Consider the following 20,235-nt stretch of genomic DNA (forward strand, 5'->3'; position numbering starts at 1 on the left):
TGTTGTTTTTGTTCATAACCACTTCCTGGTTCACCCGAGGAGATGTAAGAATTTGGGGTGTACTTATTTTCAGTATTTACTCTACTGGGTACTGCATCCTTTTATTGGCTTTTCCATTGTGACTTATCGAAATTTAATTGGAAAATAAAAAAAGAAGTGATGTGTACACACCCTCTTAACTCCCACTTGTAACAAAAAAAAGTATATGAATGGTTAAAAGGGGAGGGCGCGGGGGGGGGGGGGGGGGGGCAAAGTCCACAGGCAGGGCAATGTGACTTTTAAAAAAAAAAAAAAAAAAGATTTGACTAAAGTTGTTGATAGGAAAAAATCAAAAGTGCAAATCAACTTGGCCCTGCATCCAAACCCTGAGGCATCCCACAAGATGCAAGATAGGGTATATCAAGCCACCAGAGAGTGGGTGGATAGCGGGTGAAAAGTGGGTGTATAGTGGGTGGATTGCAGTCCAACACAGATTCAGCTCATTTAGCACCAGGAAGCAAGTGGAAGGGATTCGAACAAACCAGAACTGAAATGCGGAACTAAACAATTTTAATTGATTCTATCTTTCCAGTCACGTTTGACCCGCGGTGCAAATGCAAAAGTGCCATAATAAATTAAAAAGCCTAGCTTTTTTTTTGTTTTCAATAAATACAAAACATCAATTTGTACCGCACTAAAATATGTTTCTCGGCGCACAGACCCGTCAATCAAACTCACAACGTTCAAACAACAAAAAAAACAACTGCGCTCATAAACAGAAAGAAAGGCGGCGTTTCCGCTGTCAGTTGACCTAAAAACCCACAAGAAACTGAAAAATACTACTTCCTGTTACTTCCTGTTATTGCGTACACGCAAACACTAACTACAGTAGTCGTCGAATACAGTTAAAGAATGACATTGAAGGCACCGCTGATTTGGAGGATGTATAAAAATAATTCTAAGGCCTCGCAGCTAGGAGACACGAGTTCGATTCCACCCTCGGCCAACTCTGTGCAAAAAAAAAAAAAAAAACAGAAAAAAAACAACCACAACAAAAATAGCATTTTTAAAGTCCTTCAATATGGAAGTATGGAATTGAACACGGGTCTCCTAGTTGTGAGGCCTGCATGCTAACCACTTGCCCACCGTGCAGCCATACTGAAGGACTTTGAAAATGCATTTTTGTTGTGACAAATAAAAGAAAAACAACCACAACAAAAATAGCATTTTTAAAGTCCTTCAGTAAGGAAGTATGGAATTGAACTCGGGTCTCCTAGTTGCGTGTTGTCCACCGTGCAGCCATACTGACGGACTTTGAAAATGCATTTTTGTTGTGACAAATCAAAAAAAAAAAAAAACAACCATAACAAAAATAGCATTTTTAAAGTCCTTCAGTATGGAATTGAACACGGGTCTCCTAGTTGTGAGGCCTGAGTGCTAACCACTTTTCCACCATGCAGCCATACTGAAGGACTTAAGAATGCTTTTTTGTTGTGACAAATCAAAAAAAAAAAACACAACAAAAATAGCATTTTTAAAGTCCTTCAGTAAGGAAGTATGGAATTGAACTCGGGTCTCCTAGTTGCGGGGCCTGCATGCTAACCACTTGTCCACCGTGCAGCCATACTGAAGGACTTTGAAAATGCATTTTTGTTGTGACAAATCAAAAAAAAAAAACAACCATAACAAAAATAGCATTTTTAAAGTCCTTCAGTATGGAATTGAACTCGGGTCTCCTAGTTGTGAGGCCTGCATGCTAACCACTTTAAAAATGCATTTTTGTTGTGACAAATAAAAAAAACAAAAAAACAACCACAACAAAAATAGCATTTTTAAAGTCCTTCAGTAAGGAAGTATGGACTTGAACTCGGGTCTTCCAGTTGCGAGGCCTGCATGCTAACCACTTGACCACCGTGCAGCAATACTGAAGGACTTTAAAAATGCATTTTTGTCGTGACAAAAAAAAAACAGAAAAAAACAACCACAACAAAAATAGCATTTTTAAAGTCCTTCAGTATGGAAGTATGGAATTGAACACGGGTCTCCTAGTTGTGAGGCCTGAGTGCTAACCACTTGTCCACCGTGCAGCCATACTGAAGGACTTTAAAAATGCTTTTTTGTTGTGACAAATCAAAAAAAAAAACACAACAAAAATAGCATTTTTAAAGTCCTTCAGTATGGAAGTATGGAATTGAAATCGGGTCTCCTAGTTGCGAGGCCTGCATGCTAAACACTTGACCACCGTGCAGCCATACTGAAGGACTTTAAAAATGCAGTTTTGTTTTTTTTGTTTTTTTAAAAACATCTTAAATGGAAGTTCTTGTGTCCAGTTGTACTTCAAGTAAATGTTTTGTGTAACTGAAAAAGTGTTCAAGTCCCAAACGGAAGCTGCGATTGTTCTGCTTTTAGGACTCCACTTCTCCAAAATAGACGAGAGTCACAAAAGCAGAACATAAAAATCCTTCAAAATCAAACCAGGAATGACCTACAGTCTGTTCCTGTTTGGGGTGGGGGGGCATGTCGAGAACTGGGACGGGGCCAGGCGGAGAGGTGGGCGACGCTGCAGGCCACCGCGGGGGTTATCTGTGTCGCAGCCTCTTCATTCACTGTCCAAGTCCAGCTTAAGAGTTTCCTGGCAGAGGAGAGCACACGGCTTAGTTGACACACTGAACCACGTTAAGCCTTGAAGGCGGGGAATCGAACTCTACTGGGGACCTATTATGTTTTTCCCACTTTCCCAACCTATAAATGCAGTTAGAATGTTGTATTATCATTTTGTGATGTACAAGCGATACGGACTTCCTGATATGAGCCATCATTTCATAGATCCGGAAGTCCTCGGGAGTGCTTGAAAGTGGGACCAATCACAGCGGAGTGGGCGTACCTGGAGGCGGGCCATGGGTGGAATAAAGTAAACAGACTGTTTTTTACCTGGAAGCAGGATGTCAGTGGATAAAATGAGGATAAACAGTAGAAAATGAATGAATGAATGAATGATTAATTTGAAAACTGTGATTAATGGGATTAAAAAACAGCACTACTTGTTATAAATGACATGAGAATACTACATGCAAAACTACATGCACTCTTGAAGCAAATTCAAATATCACGGTCGGGTGTAGAACTAATTAACTGCGATAAACAAGGGATGACTGTATTTCAAATGGTGATTAATCATGACTAATTCATTTGAAAACTGTGATTAAATGGGATTAAAACAGCACTACTTATTATAGATGACATGAGATTGACATGAGTCAGTCCAGGGTGTACCCCGCCTCTCGCCCGAAGACAGCTGGGATAGGCTCCAGCATGCCATGTGACCCTCGTGAGGATAAGCGGGTAGAAAATGAATGAATGATTAATTTGAAAACTGTGATTAATGGGATTAAAACAGCACTACTTGTTATAGATGACATGAGATTGACATGAGTCAGTCCAGGGTGTACCCCGCCTCTCGCCTGAAGACAGCTGGGATAGGCTCCAGCACGCCCCCACGACCCTCGTGAGGATAAGTGGTAGAAAATGAATGATTGATTAATTTGAAAACTGTGATTAATGGGATTAAAACAGCACTACTTGTTATAAATGACATGAGATTGACATGAGTCAGTCCAGGGTGTACCCCGCCTCTCGCCCGAAGACAGCTGGGATAGGCTCCAGCATCCCATGTGACCCTCGTGAGGAAAAAGCGGTAGAAAATGAATGAATGAATGAATATTTTAATGAAATTCCAAAAAGTTCAGATACTTTTTCATACCATTGTATTTCAACTTTATGCTATAAAAAAATGTTTAAATTAATATTCCTTATAAAAAAAAATTCTGTAAAATTTCAAACCTTTTGTTGTTAAATAATAAATTTTTTTCTAAATATTTTGACTTTATTAGATTTCACCGTTTCACCATTTTTGCTGATTTCTTGTTAAATTAGAGTTTTAGATCTAGGGCAGATTTAAAAAAAAAAATGCAGGCTAAAATGGCCCCCAGGCCGCACTTTGAACACCCAGGATGTAAAGTCAAGTTTAAGGGATGCTCCCGAAATGTGCGTGGGCTCGTACTATTTCAGTATGCGGCACGTAGGGAACTTGTGTGTGTTGCCCCCCACCCCCCCCCTCCAACTACCCCCGCCCACTCGCCTTCACACATGCATGCGTGCCAAACATGTCTCCCGCGTGGAACTTTAACTGGAACGCCATTATTATTTCCTGCGGTAAAACCGGTTTTCCAGGCTCCGGTGTATAAAAACATGTCCCGTTGTTAATGAAACAATACGTTGATTTATTATTCTGGTTCATTGAGGTGGTGTGGAAGTGGTTGATATGACATTGGGAGCTGTTGGAAGGGTTTCACCCTGTTATGTTATTTCTCCCCCCCTTCCACCAGGAAACACCTGGAAAGCCGAGTGAGAAAACAATGGCGGCGCTCACATAGGAAAAAGCTAAATGAGCTATTTGCATGATTTATGTATTATTATTACTAGCTATTATTATCTGATATTATCTGCATGGGATGCCAGGTGTACAAAGCACATAATCCACATAAGACGATGCTGTACTTCAACCGCCATCACACCAATTGGTCACGACTTCTAAAAATAGCCCCAAAGCGTAAATCGACACCTCGGTGATGCACTTGGAAATATTTGGGGCGCCGATGTGAAACAAAGTTGAAGGGCGTCTTCTTCTCGGTGACGGATGGACCGCGCCATATGTGTGTGTGTGTGTGTGTGGGGGGGGGGGGGGGGGGGTCTTGCCTTATCGAGGCATGCGTGCGGACCCTTGATGAGGGGGTCCCGGGACTCTTTGAGGGTGAAGCTCTGCGCTGTGAGATTCCCGGCGGGGCGGAACTCCTCTCTCCACCACCACAGAAGCGTTCCCACCAAGAGCACGCTGAGGAACACTAGGAGAATAACACAGGTAGGGTATATCCGGGAATACACAGACAACTTCTTTCTCCTGGAAGTGGGGGAAAAACCATTATACTCGTTTCGCTAACGTGCTGCCTTCAAGGTCCTTTGGGTGTTCAACCAGCTTGTAATAAGGAGAGTAGTGGCTGGGTTGTCACCATGGTGCCAGTTGGTGCCAGTTGGCGCCAAAGATTACGTGATTGGTGTGTTGTGGCGCCGAATTAATGTTCGCTCAGTATGACGCCGTTAATTCGCCGCCACAGCTAGCCACTGCGCGCCAATCACATAATCTTTGGCGCAAACTAGCGCCGGCCCAGTGGACTCCTAGCATCATTGGGGCAACTTGGCTCGTGCCATTACATTCCAGTGGATTCCAATAGGCGGATTTTGTTTGTGACATTTGGTTCCACTTGGTGGACACTTCGCACCACTTGCATCAAAAGCAATATGCGTGACAAAGATTTGAAATATTTTGAAATTTTTGCCGCCATTACGGGCCACCACGAGCCAGTTGGAGCCACTGCACGCCACTAGGCACCTTATTGGCGACACAGCAAATTGCATTGGCGCGAACTGGCACCAACTGGCTCCGGCCCAGTGGACTCCTAGCATCATTGGCGCAACTTGGCTCGTGCCATTACATTCCAGTGGATTCCAATAGGCGGATTGTTTGTGACATTTGGTTCCACTTGGTGGACACTTGGCACCACTTGCATCAAAAGCAATTGGCGTGACAAAGATTAGAAATATTTTGAAATTTTTGCCGTCGTTACGGGCCACCACGAGCCAGTTGGAGCCACTGCACGCCACTAGGCACCTTATTGGCGACACGAAGCGCCACAGCAAATTGCATTGGCGCGAACTGGCACCAGTGAACTAGATTTACATCTTACATCATTGGCGCAACTTGGCTCGCGCCATTACATTCCAGTGGATTCCAATAGGCGGATTGTTTGTGACATTTGGTTCCACTTGGTGGACACTTCGCACCACTTGCATCAAGCAATTTATTTTAAACATTTTGAAATTTTTGCCGCCATTATGGGACCACTTCGAGCCAGTTGGAGCCACTGCACGCCTGTAGGCACCTTATAGGTGACACTAGGCGCCACAGCAAATTGCATTGGCGCGAACTGGCACCAATTGGCTCCGGCCCAGTGGACTCCCAGCATCATTGGCGCAACTTGGCTCGTGCCATTACATTCCAGTGGATTCCAATAGGCGGATTGTTTGTGACATTTGGTTCCACTTGGTGGACACTTCGCACCACTTGCATCAAGCAATTGATTTTAAACATTTTGACATTTTCTTGCCGCCAAACTAAATTTTTGCCGTCGTTATGGGGCCACTTCAAGCCAGTTGGAGCCACTGCATGCCACTAGGCACCTTATTGGCGCCACAGCCAATTGCATTGGCGCAAACTGGCATCAACTGGCTCCGGCCCAGTGGACTCCTAGCATCATTGGCGCAACTTGGCTCGTGCCATTACATTCCAGTGGATTCCAATAGGCGGATTGTTTGTGACATTTGGTTCCACTTGGTGGACACTTTACACCATTTGCATCAAGCAATTGATTTTAAACATTTTGAAATTTTCTTGCCGCCGTTATGGGCCACCACGAGCCAGTTGGAGCCACTGCACGCCACTAGGCACCTTATTGGCGCCACAGCCAATTGCATTGGCGCGAACTGGCACCAACTGGCTCCGGCCCAGTGGACTCCTAACATCAGAAGACAACCCAAATAAAAATAAAAGACATCGACAAATAAAGCGATGCTTACCGACAAGCGAGAGGATTCCGGCAAACGCAGGATCGGATAAGCGTGTTGCGGGAACGGTGCGGGAGATAGCGGGAACGTCTGGCGATCGGTTCTTCACCGCGTCGGCTGGAGCGCATCGGAAGTTTGGAGTCGCCGAAACGAGGTCGACGACGCACCCGTGCGCGCACACCTTCCCAGGACGGCCGCACGCGGCGTCGCCTGTGACCCGGAAAGAACACAACGCTAATTTAAAATAAAGACGTCACACAAACAGCCACACCAGCATGCTCTGCTAAACTAAGCTAACCCCGCTAGCTTCCATTCACGCTCTGATTTTTGTTGTGGTTGGTTTTCTTTTGGATTTGTCACAAAAAAAAAAAATGCATTTTTAAAGTCCTTCAGTATGGCTGCACGGTGACCAAGTGGTTAGCATGCAGGCCTCACAGCTAGGAGACCCGAGTTCAATTCCACCCTCGGACTATTTTTGTTGTTGTTTTTTTTTAGAGCCATGGGGGTTTTATTTGTCACAACAAAAATGCATTTTTAAAGTCCTTCAGTATGGCTGCACGGTGACCAAGTGGTTAGCTTGCAGGCCTCACAGCTAGGAGACCCGAGTTCAATTCCACCCCCGGCCATTTCTGTGTGAAGTTTGCATGTTCTTCCTGTGCATGCGTGGGTTTTCTCCAGGTACTCCGGTTTCACGGTGAGTGAGTGGTTAGCATGTAGGCCTCACAACTTGGACACCCAAGTTCAATTCCACCCTCGGACTATTTTTGTTGTTGTTTTTTTTTTTTTTTTAGAGCCATGGATTTGTCACAACAAAAATGCATTTTTAAAGTCCTTCAGTATGGCTGCACGGTGCGGTGACCAAGTGGTTAGCATGCAGGCCTCACAACTTGGAGACCCAAGTTCAATTCCACCCTCGGACTATTTTTGTTGTTTTTTTTTTTTTTAGAGCCATAAGGGTTTTATTTGTCACAACAAAAATGCATTTTTAAAGTCCTTCAGTATGGCTGCACGGTGACCAAGTGGTTAGCATTCAGGCCTCACAACTAGGAGACCCGAGTTAAATTCCACCCTCGGCCATGCTAGGTTAATTTGCGACTATTTTTGTTGTGGTTGTTTTTTTTTTAGAGCCATGGGGGGGGGGGGTATTATAACGTTTTCCATAATGCATTTCATCCAAGCTGAGCATTTATTTGCGCTGCGATGATGTCAGCCTCCCTCAAGGCTGGCACCAATGCAGTGCCATCCATCCATACGTTTTCTTTTTTTTTTTTTTCCATACGTTTTCTATGTCACGTGTTCTCCAATTAAATGTTTTGCTCAGACAAAAAAAAAAAAAAATTCCTACCGTCGGGTTGAAGAACGCCGTGAAGGACGGCAACGCCGCCTGGTGAGGTGACGTTTATCGGAAGGATCTGGAAGTCGCTACCGCTGTGCTTGCTAGCTCTGCAGATGGAATGCGTGTCGAGGTCACTCCAGTATAGGAAACCCTGAAACAGAAGAATTACATATAATGCAGATATAATAATGCAGGGCTCCACAGTGGTGCACGCTGCTTGTTGAGAAGAGCGATACACGCAGCGTATCATTTTTCCACTATAATGGAACTTTTTATGGAATGTTTTTGAAGGCAAGGTTGCGTTTATCCGTCCACATTTCATCGCTTTACCTCAAACACCGCCAGGCCGAACGGACGATCCAGATATCCGTTGGACTCGACCACCGTTTTGCGGTGTCGCCCATCCAGATCGACTCTGGAGATGCTTCTCATTCCCTGATCGAGCCAGTACAGCAAGTGGCGAGGCGTATCTAGGCAGGAAGGTAACTATGAGGAACTCCACTCCAACTACAATGCTAGTCAATGCTAATGCTATTTTAAAACACAGGAACGTTGTCGTGTGTAGGAACCCAACCCAGAGAAAGAGCAACCGGGTGGAGTATAAGAGAAGTGACCAGGGTCAATCTGTCCTGGGCATCCAAGGTCGTCCTCTCAATCCTTGGCGAGCTGCTGCACTCTGCCCAAAAAAGCAGCCTGAAAAAATAAAAAAATAAAAAATATATATATTTTTTTAGTTTAATTATTATTAAACAACTTCCATTGAATGTACACAGCAGGGGTGTCCATAATGCGGTTTGGGGCTGTTTTTTTTTTTTTTTTTTTTTTACAATGATAAAAACAAAATATTCAGAAAAAAAGTCACAATGTATGTAATATTATGAGGGAATTTTTAAAAATCGTTTTAAAGCCGTAATATTATCAGAAACAAACAAAAAAAAGTCACTTTTAGTTATGAGAATAAAGTCAAAATACACTGAAGGACTACCTATATTACCTATGGACAATTTGGAGTCGCTAATTAACCTAGCATGGCCGAGGGTGGAATTGAACTCGGCCTGCATGCTAACCACTCGTCCACCGTGCAGCAATACTGAAGGACTTTAAAAATGCATTTTTGTTGTGACAAATCAAACCCCCATGGCTCTAAAAAAAAAAACACAACTACAACAAAAATAGTCGCCAATTAACCTAGCATGGCAAAGGATGGAATTGAACTCGGGTCTCCTCGTTGTGAGGCCTGCATGCTAACCAAAAATGTTATTTTTGTTGTGTTTTTTTTTTTTGTCACAACAAAAAATGCATTTTTATATGGCTGCACGGTGGACAAATGCTTAGCATGCAGGTCTCACAGCTAGGAGACCCGAGTTCAATTCCACCCTCGGCCATGCTAGGTTAATTGGAGACTATTTTTGTTGTGGTTGTTTTGTTTTTGTTTTTTTTTAAGCCATGGGGGTTTCATTTGTCACAACAAAAATGCATTTTTAAAGCCCTTCAGTATGGCTGCACGGTGAGTGAGTGGTTAGCATGCAGGCCTCACAACTTGGAGACCCAAGTTCAATTCCACCCTCGGACTATTTTTGTTGTTGTTTTTTTTAGAGCCATGGGGGTTTAATTTGTCACAACAAAAAATGCTTTTTTAAAGTCCTTCAGTATGGCTGCACGGTGTATGAGTGGTTAGCATGCAGGCCTCACAGCTAGGAGACCCGAGTTCAATTCCACCCTCGGACTATTTTTGTTGTTTTTTTAGAGCCATGGGGGTTTAATTTGTCACAACAAAAAATGCATTTTTAAAGTCCTTCAGTATGGCTGCACGGTGAGTGAGTGGTTAGCATGCAGGCCTCACAGCTTGGAGACCCAAGTTCAATTCCACCCTCGGACTATTTTTGTTGTTGTTTTTTTTAGAGCCATGGGGGTTTAATTTGTCACAACAAAAAATGCATTTTTAAAGTCCTTCAGTATGGCTGCACGGTGATCAAGTGGTTAGCATGGAGGCCTCACAGTTAGGAGACCAGAGTTCAATTCCCCCCTCGGCCCATACTAGGTTAATTGGCGACTATTTTTGTTGTAGTTGTTTTTTTAGAGCCATGGGGGTTTGATTTGTCACAACAAAAATGCATTTTTAAAGTCCTTCAGTATGGCTGCACGGTGGTCAAGTGGTTAGCATGCAGGCCTCACAGCTAGGAGACCCCAGTTCAAAACACTCCAGCAGCAGAAACGTAAAAAAAATTGTAACATAACTATGTAGAACCTAGCATATGCACACGTGTTGCTTTACAAAAACCTCAAGTTGGACATATAAAATCCAAAATGGCCGTCCCACCCGCGTAGGGGCTCGACCGCGACTGCACAAGGCTTGTCCAGCCCTGTGATGAGCGAGCGCTGTGCGGAGCCATCCAGCGAGGCGACGCCGATGGAACCGCTCTCCATACTGGTCCAGTAGAGAAGACGATGGATCCAGTCCGCCGCCAAGCCAAACACTGGGCTATGAACATCCAGCAGCGACGCGACATCCGTGTCCTCTGCGTTTAACTTGACCCTGAAAATGAAGTCATGTGTTTTCTTTATATTTGCTTTGCGGGATGTCTCTTTGACCGGAACCGGATGTGGATTTGCTTCCCAGAGTGTTTACATTTGGATTTGGATTTGATGTTTTGTCCTCATTGAGGAGTTAAAATACTACTTCCTGTTAGCACAGATGTGTAGCGCAGACGGGTAGTTCTGTCACCGACCTGTATATGGACGTCCGTCCCTGCCAGGCTAGGTAGAGTGTGTTATTGGAGGCCAAGGCTGCCACAGGTCCGGGTCCAGGTCCTGGTCCTGGTACATGTGCTGTCAGGGTCCTGGATGTCGCACCACTAAGGCTCATCTGAACGAGTCCTTTAGATGTGGACACGAGTAGGCGGGCTTCGTCCCCTGGATGGATATAAGCAAAGCTTAATACATCCTCAGTAACTGTTACATTTGTTCACTTCCTGCTTTCCTAATATGATTTAAGTTTTTTTTTTTTTTTTTTTTGTCACGTACCTTTTGAATAGTAGATCATAGTAGCGCTCAAATTCTTAATTTTTAATACTTAAATTTTTTTAAATAAAATAAAATAATGAATTTAAATTATTTTTACAAATGAGAATTTAAAATACGCACTTATAATTATTGAAAAATTAAAAATTATTTACACAATAATATTCACGTATGTGGAAATAAATACCACATCTAAAATGAATTAGGCAAGCATAACTATGCGTGTGATGATTCTATTATCATTTTAAAAAAACATGGAAAAAAAAATCATAAAAATATTACAAATAAATTGATGACATATTGTAGTCTTTCATTTGAACATGCATCAGATTACAATTGAATGCATCACATAATCAGTTCACAGTTCCACATGTCCGAAAGGAGTAGGAAGAAGCAAAGCTTATTAAATCCTACCCCTCCATCTGGTACTTTTACAATCAGTAACTGTTACATTTGTTCACTTCCTGCTTTCCATAATACAGTATAAGGGTTTTTTTTTTTAAATAATGCACCTCGTACCAAAGTATATTTTACATATTACACTGCTTCTTTTTACACTTTTAACAGTTCAAAAAATGAAATTAGACTACAGTTTATCACTTTGCTAAATGCTAAAATTAGCTTGTAACATTAATATATCATCTGTCACACACATGTGAGAGTTTTACAGAATGTAATTGGCTGAGAGGGCGGCACGGCGGACGAGTGGTTAGTGCGCAGACCTCACAGCTAGGAGACCAGGGTTCGATTTCCACCCTCGGCGAAACTAGGTTAATTAGCGACTCCAAATTGTCCATAGGTATGAATGTGAGTGTGAATGGTTGTTTGTCTATATGTGCCCTGTGATCTCCAAAGTTGTGAGGCCTGCATGCTAACCACTTATCCACCGTGCAGCCATACTGAAGGACTTTAAAAATGCATTTTTGTTGTGACACATCAAAAAAAAAACACAACCACAATAAAAATTGCATTTTAAAGTCCTTCAGCAAGTGGTTAGCATGCAGGTCTCACAGCTAGGAGACCCGAGTTCAATTCCACCCTTGACCATAGTGGGTTAATTGGCGACTCCAAAGTGTCCATAGGTATGAATGTGAGTGTGAATGGTTGTTTGTCTATATGTGCCCTGTGATCTCCAAAGTTGTGAGGCCTGCATGCTAACCACTTAACCACCGTGCAGCCGTACTGAAGGACTTTAAAAATGCATTTTTGTTGTTACAAATCAAAAAAAAAAAAACCAACCACAACAAAAACAGTATTTTTAAAGTACTTCGGCGAGTGGTTAGCATGCAGGCCTCACAGCTAGGAGACCCGAGTTCAATTCCACCCTCGACCATGCTAGGTTAATTAGTGACTCCAAATTGTCCATAGGTATGAATGTGAGTGTGAATGGTTGTTTGTCTATATGTGCCCTGTGATTGCCTAGTTCTGAAGCCTGCATGCTAACCACTTAACCACCGTGCAGCCATACTGAAGGACTTTAAAAATGAATTTTTGTTGTGACAAATCCAAAAAAAAACAACCACAACAAAAATAGCATTTTAAAACGCCTTCGGCGAGTGGTTAGCATGCAGGCCTCACAGCTAGGAAACCCGAGTTCAATTCCACCCTCGGCCATGCTAGGTTAATTAGCGACTCCAAATTGTCCATAGGTATGAATGTGAGTGTGAATGGTTGTTTGTCTATATGTGCCCTGTGATCTCCTAGTTGTGAGGCCTGCATGCTAACCACTTAAGCACCGTGCAGCCGTACTGAAGGACTTTAAAAATGCATTTTTGTTGCGACAAATCAAAAAAAAAAACAGCCACAACAAAAATAGCATTTTTAAAGTCCTTCAGCGAGTGGTTAGCATGCAGGTCTCACAGCTAGGAGACCCGAGTTCAATTCCACCCTCGACCATGCTAGGTTAATTGGCGACTCCAAATTGTCCATGGGTATGAATATGAATGTGAGTGTGAAAGGTTGCTGTGTGATCTCCTGGTTGTGAGGCCTGCATGCTAACCACTTAACCACCGTGCTATTTTTGTTGTGGTTGTTTTTTTTTGGGGGGGGGGGGGGTTGTCACAACAAAAATGCATTTTTTAAGTCCTTCAGTATCAGTGGTTAGCATGCAGGCCTCACAGCTAGGAGACCCGAGTTCAATTCCACCCTCGGCCATGCTAGGTTAATTAGCGACTCCAAATTGTCCATAGGTATGAATGTGAGTGTGAATGGTTGTTTGTCTATATGTGCCCTGTGATTGGCTGGCCACCAGTCCAGGGTGTACCCCGCCTCTCTCGCCCCAAGACAGCTGGGATAGGCTCCAGCACCCGCCACGACCGTCATGTAGAAAATGAATGTAATTGGCTGAGACCGCATCTCTTCAAGTCTGGTAGTAAAAAAAAAACTGTAGTACTTTAGTACATCGGAAACATGACCAAAGTGTTTTATGAGTACAACTTCAGCGAAGGCATGCGGTTGCAGTAAAAATGCCCCCCCTCCCCCCCTCCAGGTAAATGACTGCTAGTTTATAAGCCTGAAGGTTGAATTATTATGACAGCAACTATGTATTCTAGTGACGGCGTGTTTGTACAGCAGGTCCACCTTGACGATGGTTCAAGGCGGGGCGCCGCTGCCAACGTTGCGCAATATTCAAGCGTTCCCGATTTTCGTTTCTTCATAAGCCTGAGCAAACAGCGACGCACCGAAAACGTGCTGTGCAAACACGTGCGCCGATGACCAGATGATCCTGTTCAAACACCTCCGTCCTTGAGTTTGTACTTAAGACGGGACTTCAAGACCGGTGGGGCTCAAGGCCAGGATCGGTCTCAGCATGGGACTTGGACATGGACGCTAAAGATGTGTGTGTATTTTATTCATAACGTCATAATAGCTCACCTTTGACCTTGCATTCTCGGCTTATCGGGGTCATCTGATAGCCGTCCAGGCACTCGCAGGCGAGGCTGCCGTTGGTGTGAACGCACATCTGATCGCAAACGTCGCTCTCCAGGCACATGTCGACCTCTGGGTGAGAAAACACGGAAGAATTAGACATTTCTAAACATTCCCGAGTACAAGTGTATTGGAACACCGCTTGAAGTGAGAAGTAATCATTCGTTTTCTACCGCTTTTCCTCACGAGGGTCGAGGAGGGGTGCTGGAGCCTATCCCAGCTGTCTTCAGGCGAGAGAGGCGGGGTACACCCTGGACTGGTGGCCAGCCAATCACAGGGCATATATAGACAAACAACCATTCACACTCACATTCATACCTATGGACAATTTGGAGTCGCTAATTAACCTAGCATGTTTTTGGAATGTGGGAGGAAACCGGAATACCCGGAAAAAACCCACGCATGCATGGGAAGAACATGCAAACTCCACACAGAGATGGCCGAGGATGGAATTGAACTCAGGTCTCCTAGCTGTGAAGCCCGTGTGCTAACCACTTCTCCACTGTGCAGCCCTGGTTCAGTATATTTTTCATCAAAATAGTAGTCATGCCAAAATGTTGTGTTGCTGCTGGATGTTCATAGTATCCGAGTGATACTGTCGTGGGAGTGCTGGAGCCTATCCCAGCTGTCTTCAGGCGAGAGGCGGGGTACACCCTGGACTGGTGGCCAGCCAATCACAGGGCACATATAGACAAACAACCATTCACACTCACATTCATACCTATGGACAATTTGGAGTCGCTAATTAACCTAGCATGTTTTTGGAATGTGGGAAAAAAACGGAGAAAACCCATTTTTTAATTTTCCAAATATTTCAATTTTTTTCTAAATTTTCTTTTAGTAATATTATGATTTTATTCACATAATATTAGAACTTTTTTCCCCAACCTAATTTTCAAAAAATTACAAATCTATTTAATAATTTTACAACTTTTTACAATAATATTCTTTAATATTTCCAGTCATTGCTTCTAAAATAAAATGACATAATTTTTTTTCATAATATTACAAGTTTATTCTCGTCAAATTGCCAAAAAAAATTTTCTCAATATTTTGACTTTATTCTTGCAAAATTACAGCTGATTTTCCAGTTCTGTTAACTATTTCAACTTTCTTCTTGTAAGTTTCTATGCCGCTTATCCTCACTAGGATTGTGGGGGGTATGCTGGAGCCTATCCCAGGCTCTCTCGCCAATTTTGTGGTTGGAATTTTGATAAATAGTGCAATTAAATTGGTGGTGGTGGTGGTGGGGGGAATTAAGGTATTATAACATTTTCCATAATGCATTTCATCCAAGCAGAGCATTCATTTGCGCTGCGATGATCTCAGCCTCCCTCAAGGCTCCCCTCGGCTCCCTCTGTTGGACAGAGGCAGCACTGAAGCGCAGTTTTTTTTCTATGCCACCTGTTTTTTGTTTTTTTTTTTAAACATATTGCTACATGTTTGTATATTTCACCAGCTACCTTTTGATTATGTGTTAAGTTGCTGCGCAACGATTTTAGAGTTCTTTGTCAGTTTAATGTATAGGTTATTTTTTTTAATCGCCTTATGTTCAGCTCAATATGGTAACTATTCAGGAAGGTATTCCAAGATCCTGTACGTACTTTACTTGGAGGGTGGGGAGGGGGGGGGGTGTAGAAATAACTCACCTTCGCAATGTGTATTCCCAACAAGCTTCATACGGTCAGGACATTCACAGTGAAAGCCCATCCCTGTGTCCACACAGCGATGGGAACAGCCTCCATTGTTGAGCAGACACTCGTTCTGCTCTGCAAAGGGAAACAAACCATTACATCAGCAGCAGGAAGTACTTCCTGGCGGAACGAAAACAAAACCACATCGGCATTAAACTGTGTTTATGTGTCATGAATGAATGCTGCTTACATTGGAAAATATGTTTGATGATTATGTGAACAAATTAAATGATCTACAATGGAAATTATTTGGTTTTAATTACGTAATTGGCAATTTATAACGTCTTATTAAGCGTCGATCCAAACTGCATTCTGCAGCGTGACTGTGGCGCCCTCTGCTGGCTGAATTCATGTAGTGTTCTCTTTTTTTTAACCCCACATTTTAGCATCTTTTCAAAAAAAATATTGAAAAATTTTCTCCTCGGAATATCATCACATACTATTTTGACTTTATTCTAATAATATTTGAATTTTTTCCCTAACCTAATTTGACCAAAATGACAACTTTATTCAGTTATTTTTATAAAAACATTAAAAGGTTTTATAAAATATGTTTTTGTCTTTACTATTTCAACTTGATGCTATTGAAATGACACTATTTTTACTATATTATTATCAGATTATTATTATAAATTATCTATTAATTATTATCAGAAAATTTAGACTTTTTTGCTGTTTGTAATACGACTTTATTATAATAAAGGCTTAAAAAATATCTTGAAAATATTAATATTGTGCTACTAAAATGTAGTGTTTTATAGCTACATAGCTACACAGAGTCAAATATGAAAAGTATAAAAAATAAAATAAATAAAAGGTAAATAAAAAATAAAATAAAAAAAATAATAAAATACTAATAAAAATAATAATTAAATATAATAAGACTTTATTATAATAAAGGCTTAAAAAATATTTTGAATATATTAATATTGTGCTACTAAAATGTAGTTTTTTTTCCTCACCATAATATTTGCTATCCAGCATATCAGGATTACAAGTTATTTAAATTCATGTTATTTTTTAATACCAATAAATCAGGAAATATTTGGAAAATGTATTTCTCAGTAGTTTGAATTTTTTTTCATTAAATATATATTAATTAATTAATTATATATATTTATATTTATTATTATATATATATTATTATAATTATAACATCATTATTTATTTATATTTATATTTTAATTATATATTATTATAAATTATATATCTACACAGTCAAATATGAAAAGTATAAAAAATAAAATACATAAAAGGTAAATATAAAATAAAATAATAAAATAATAAATAAAATAATAAAATAATAAAATAATAAAATGATAAAATGATAAAAAAAAATATATATATATAAAAGGTGTCCTTAAGAAGAAAATGTATTTCTCAGTAGTTTGAATTTTTTTTAAAATTATATATGTATTTATTAATTAATTATATATATATATTTATATTTATTATTATATACATATTATTATAATTATAACATCATTATTTATTTATATTTATATTTTAATTATATATTATTATAAATTATATATCTACACAGTCAAATATGAAAAGTATAAAAAATAAAATAAATAAAAGGTAAATAAAATAATAAAATAATACAATAATAAAATAATAAAACAATAAAATAATAAAATAATAATGATAAAATAATAAAATAATAATGATAAAATAATAAAATAATAAAATAATTAAAAAATATATATACATAAAAGGTGTCCTTAAGAATAAAAAAAGGTGCAGTTTTCTTTAAGAATTTAAAAACAAAGTCGTGCGGATGAAAAATGGCCTCCTACCACATTCGTCTTCGTCGCTGGCGTCCGTGCAGTCCGCTTTGTTGTCACACCTCCAGCTGTGGGGGACGCACTTGCCGTCGCCGCACTCGAACTCGGATGCTGTGCAAGAGAGAGCGCTACGGGGGCCGCACAACTCCCGCAGCTCGTCCCGCCCGTCTTTGCAGTCCACGCGGCCGTCGCACAGCTTGACGGCCTGCAGGCAGCCGTCGGACGGGCCGCAGGAGACGAGGCCGGCGGCGCAGCTCGGACAGGGGTCCTCGTCGCTTCTGTCGCCGCAGTCGTCCACGCCGTTGCAGCGCAGGCGCCAGGGTATGCATCGTCTGCTGCTGCGGCAGGAAAACTCGTTCTTCGTACACCGAGGCTCACCTATGGGATGCGACACACAGCTAGGAGACCAGGGTTCGATTCCACCCTCGGCCATCTCTGTGTGGAGTTTGCATGTTCTCCCCGTGCATGCGTGGGTTTTCTCCGGGTACTCCGATTTCCTCCCACATTCCAAAAACATGCTAGGTTAATTAGCGACTCCAAATTGTCCATAGGTATGAATGTGAGTGTGAATGGTTGTTTGTCTATATGTGCCCTGTGATTGGCTGGCCACCAGTCCAGGGTGTACCCCGCCTCTCTCACCCGAAGACATCTGGGATAGGCTCACCCTTGTGAGTAAAAGAGGTTGAAAATGAATGAATATTGTTTCACAAAACTTGATGTCAGATTTAATCATGTGGGTCCAGCGAAGAAAAAATGTCTGGAATTCTGTATGCAATCCTCCTGTAAGAGGATTATAAAGCATTTTCTCACAGAGAAGGTGGGGGGGGGGGGGGGGTATGAATGATGCCAGGTGAACCTTCCATTAAATTATTTTCATGAATTCCTTAGACTAGTGCAGGGGTCTCAAACACGTGGCCCGCGGGCCAAATGTGGCCCGCAGGACACTACTTTGAGGCCCCCGCCTTGATATGAAAGTTTAATGTTTGATATGGATGCTGTATGGTATCATGTACCCAGAAAAAATTATTACGTTTGATTCATGTTCATGTTAAAGGTTAAATAACTGTTAATAGTTATCCTCCCTATCCGTGTGGAAGTGGTAAGTTTTTGGCTATTTAAGTTTAAAGGAAATAACTTGAAGGCCAGCGTTTAGGTCGCTAGCTCTCTAGTTTGCGAGTTAGCATGTGTCTCGAGACCCCGCAGTTGCGCAATATGTTGTAAATAAAAAGAGTATAAATGTGACTATAGTCGTGTTTTGTCATGTCTATATAAAAAAAGGATTAAAATAAGATAAAGAATTATCTCTCAGAAAATACTTAGCAATATATGTATAAATCAGGGGTCTCAAACATGCGGTCTGCGGGCCAAATGTGGCCCGCAGGACACTGGTTTGAGGCCCCCGCTTTGATATGAAAGTTTAATGTTAGTGCGGCCCCGCGCAAGTTTGATATGGATGCTGTATGGTATCATGTACCCAGAAAAAATTATTACGTTTGATTCATGTTCATGTTAAAGGTTAAATAACTGTTAATAGTTATCCTCCCTATCCGTGTGGAAGTGGTAAGTTTTTGGCTATTTAAGTTTAAAGGAAATAACTTGAAGGCTACCGTTTAGGTCGCTAAGCTCTGAAATACGCTACTGAAATACGCCATTACCAGGAAATGTTACGTTTAAGAGCCACTTTGTCCAAACCACAACACGACACTCACCACAGTGCCGTTCGTCCGATCCGTCCACGCAGTCGCCGTGTCCATCACATAACTTCTGTTTCAGGATGCAGGAGCCATCTTTACACCTGAACTCCACCTGTTCACGACAGGTAAGCGGAGTACGACCAGCAGCACCTGAAAAACATACACACATATTCTGTGAAATATTGTCTTTTATTGACATTTTGTTTCTTAAATCATTATTTGTGCTACACTGTGTAATTATCATTAATTTGTCAATTTAGACAGGAAGAGCTCAGAGCGTCATTAGTGGTTAGCCACTTAGTTTGCCATTATATTTGCCACCACCAGGGGGCGCTACACAGCAGCTAACCATGCAAAATTGGCCAAAACATTAGCCAACCAATACGAAGCCCACCCAGGAACGATTTGGGAATGTCACACTTCCCAAACTGCAAAAAAATAAATAAATGGTGGAATTCCACTTAAAAAAAAAAACTTAAATAGTGCATTCAAATTAATTAATTCAGTGTAAACATATGTGACTGTGTTAACAGATGTTTACGATTAAAAAATACAAACGGCAGGACGTTATGACGTCTCCAGCGATAAAGTTTGCAATCTTTAACGTCTGCATTTACAGCTGAACAAACATTAATGTGTATATGTATGTTTTTTTGTACGTAACGGCAAAAGAGTGTAAAGAATAACGATCAAGTTTGCTGCGGTAAGCTAGCATGACATATTGATTCATTCAAACCGACAGTCAACTTTCGGTCCTTCCGGTGAACAAAACGCACAGAAAAACGTATCAAATAAAGAAGAGAGTGTATGTCCTTAGATTTTTTTTTATAAGTTGTACCTGAAATATGATGGAGTGTGGTAAAAGACATCAAAATAAATACGCTTCCAAGGTGTCCCATGCTTGTTTGGCGTCCTCCACAGTTTGTGTAGCTGGCGCGGAAAGATGACGTCAGAGGGGCTTCGGCGACCTTTTCATTTTCATGAGAACATTTTTTTTAATAATTAGACTAGAAATTCTATGGATTTTACTGTAGCCATTCATGTTTTTGAAGATATTATAACACATAAATTATTAAAATAAATTATTTGGAACACGTTTTTAACTTCATAATATCAGT

General features: G+C 41.3%; 1 protein-coding gene across 3 annotated transcripts; it reads right to left on the minus strand.

Moving 5' to 3' along the window:
- Nucleotides 1-311: 311 nt before the first annotated feature.
- On the minus strand, nucleotides 312-20,076 carry LOC131130053 (low-density lipoprotein receptor-like). 3 transcript variants are annotated; one of them, XM_058074121.1, is made up of 13 exons: nucleotides 19,956-20,076; nucleotides 19,133-19,267; nucleotides 17,436-17,801; nucleotides 15,592-15,711; nucleotides 13,889-14,014; nucleotides 10,723-10,906; nucleotides 10,314-10,529; nucleotides 8,568-8,686; nucleotides 8,324-8,463; nucleotides 8,003-8,144; nucleotides 6,670-6,867; nucleotides 4,735-4,880; nucleotides 312-2,611 (listed from the first exon to the last, which is right to left on the minus strand). In XM_058074121.1, exons 1-13 carry the CDS (start codon nucleotides 20,014-20,016, stop codon nucleotides 2,579-2,581), a joined length of 1,986 nt encoding a protein of 661 aa, XP_057930104.1. In that variant the 5' UTR covers nucleotides 20,017-20,076; the 3' UTR covers nucleotides 312-2,578. The 3 variants fall into 3 exon arrangements, with proteins under 3 accessions (XP_057930104.1, XP_057930106.1, XP_057930105.1); XM_058074123.1 differs by lacking the exon at nucleotides 10,314-10,529; XM_058074122.1 differs by lacking the exon at nucleotides 6,670-6,867.
- Nucleotides 20,077-20,235: the final 159 nt, after the last annotated feature.

Source organism: Doryrhamphus excisus, chromosome 5 (assembly GCF_030265055.1).
Source record: "Doryrhamphus excisus isolate RoL2022-K1 chromosome 5, RoL_Dexc_1.0, whole genome shotgun sequence".
Classification (NCBI taxonomy): Eukaryota; Metazoa; Chordata; class Actinopteri; order Syngnathiformes; family Syngnathidae; genus Doryrhamphus; species Doryrhamphus excisus.

Coding starts and splice junctions, on each gene's coding strand:
- LOC131130053 (XM_058074121.1), bottom strand. CDS start 20,016: ATGGGACACCTTGGAAGCGTATTTATTTTGATGTCTTTTACCACACTC. Junction 15,712..17,435: donor CAGCGACGAAGACGAATGTG/GTAGGAGGCCAT, acceptor TTCCCTTTGCAG/AGCAGAACGAGTGTCTGCTC. Junction 2,612..4,734: donor CGCACGCATGCCTCGATAAG/GCAAGACCCCCC, acceptor CTCCTCTGCCAG/GAAACTCTTAAGCTGGACTT.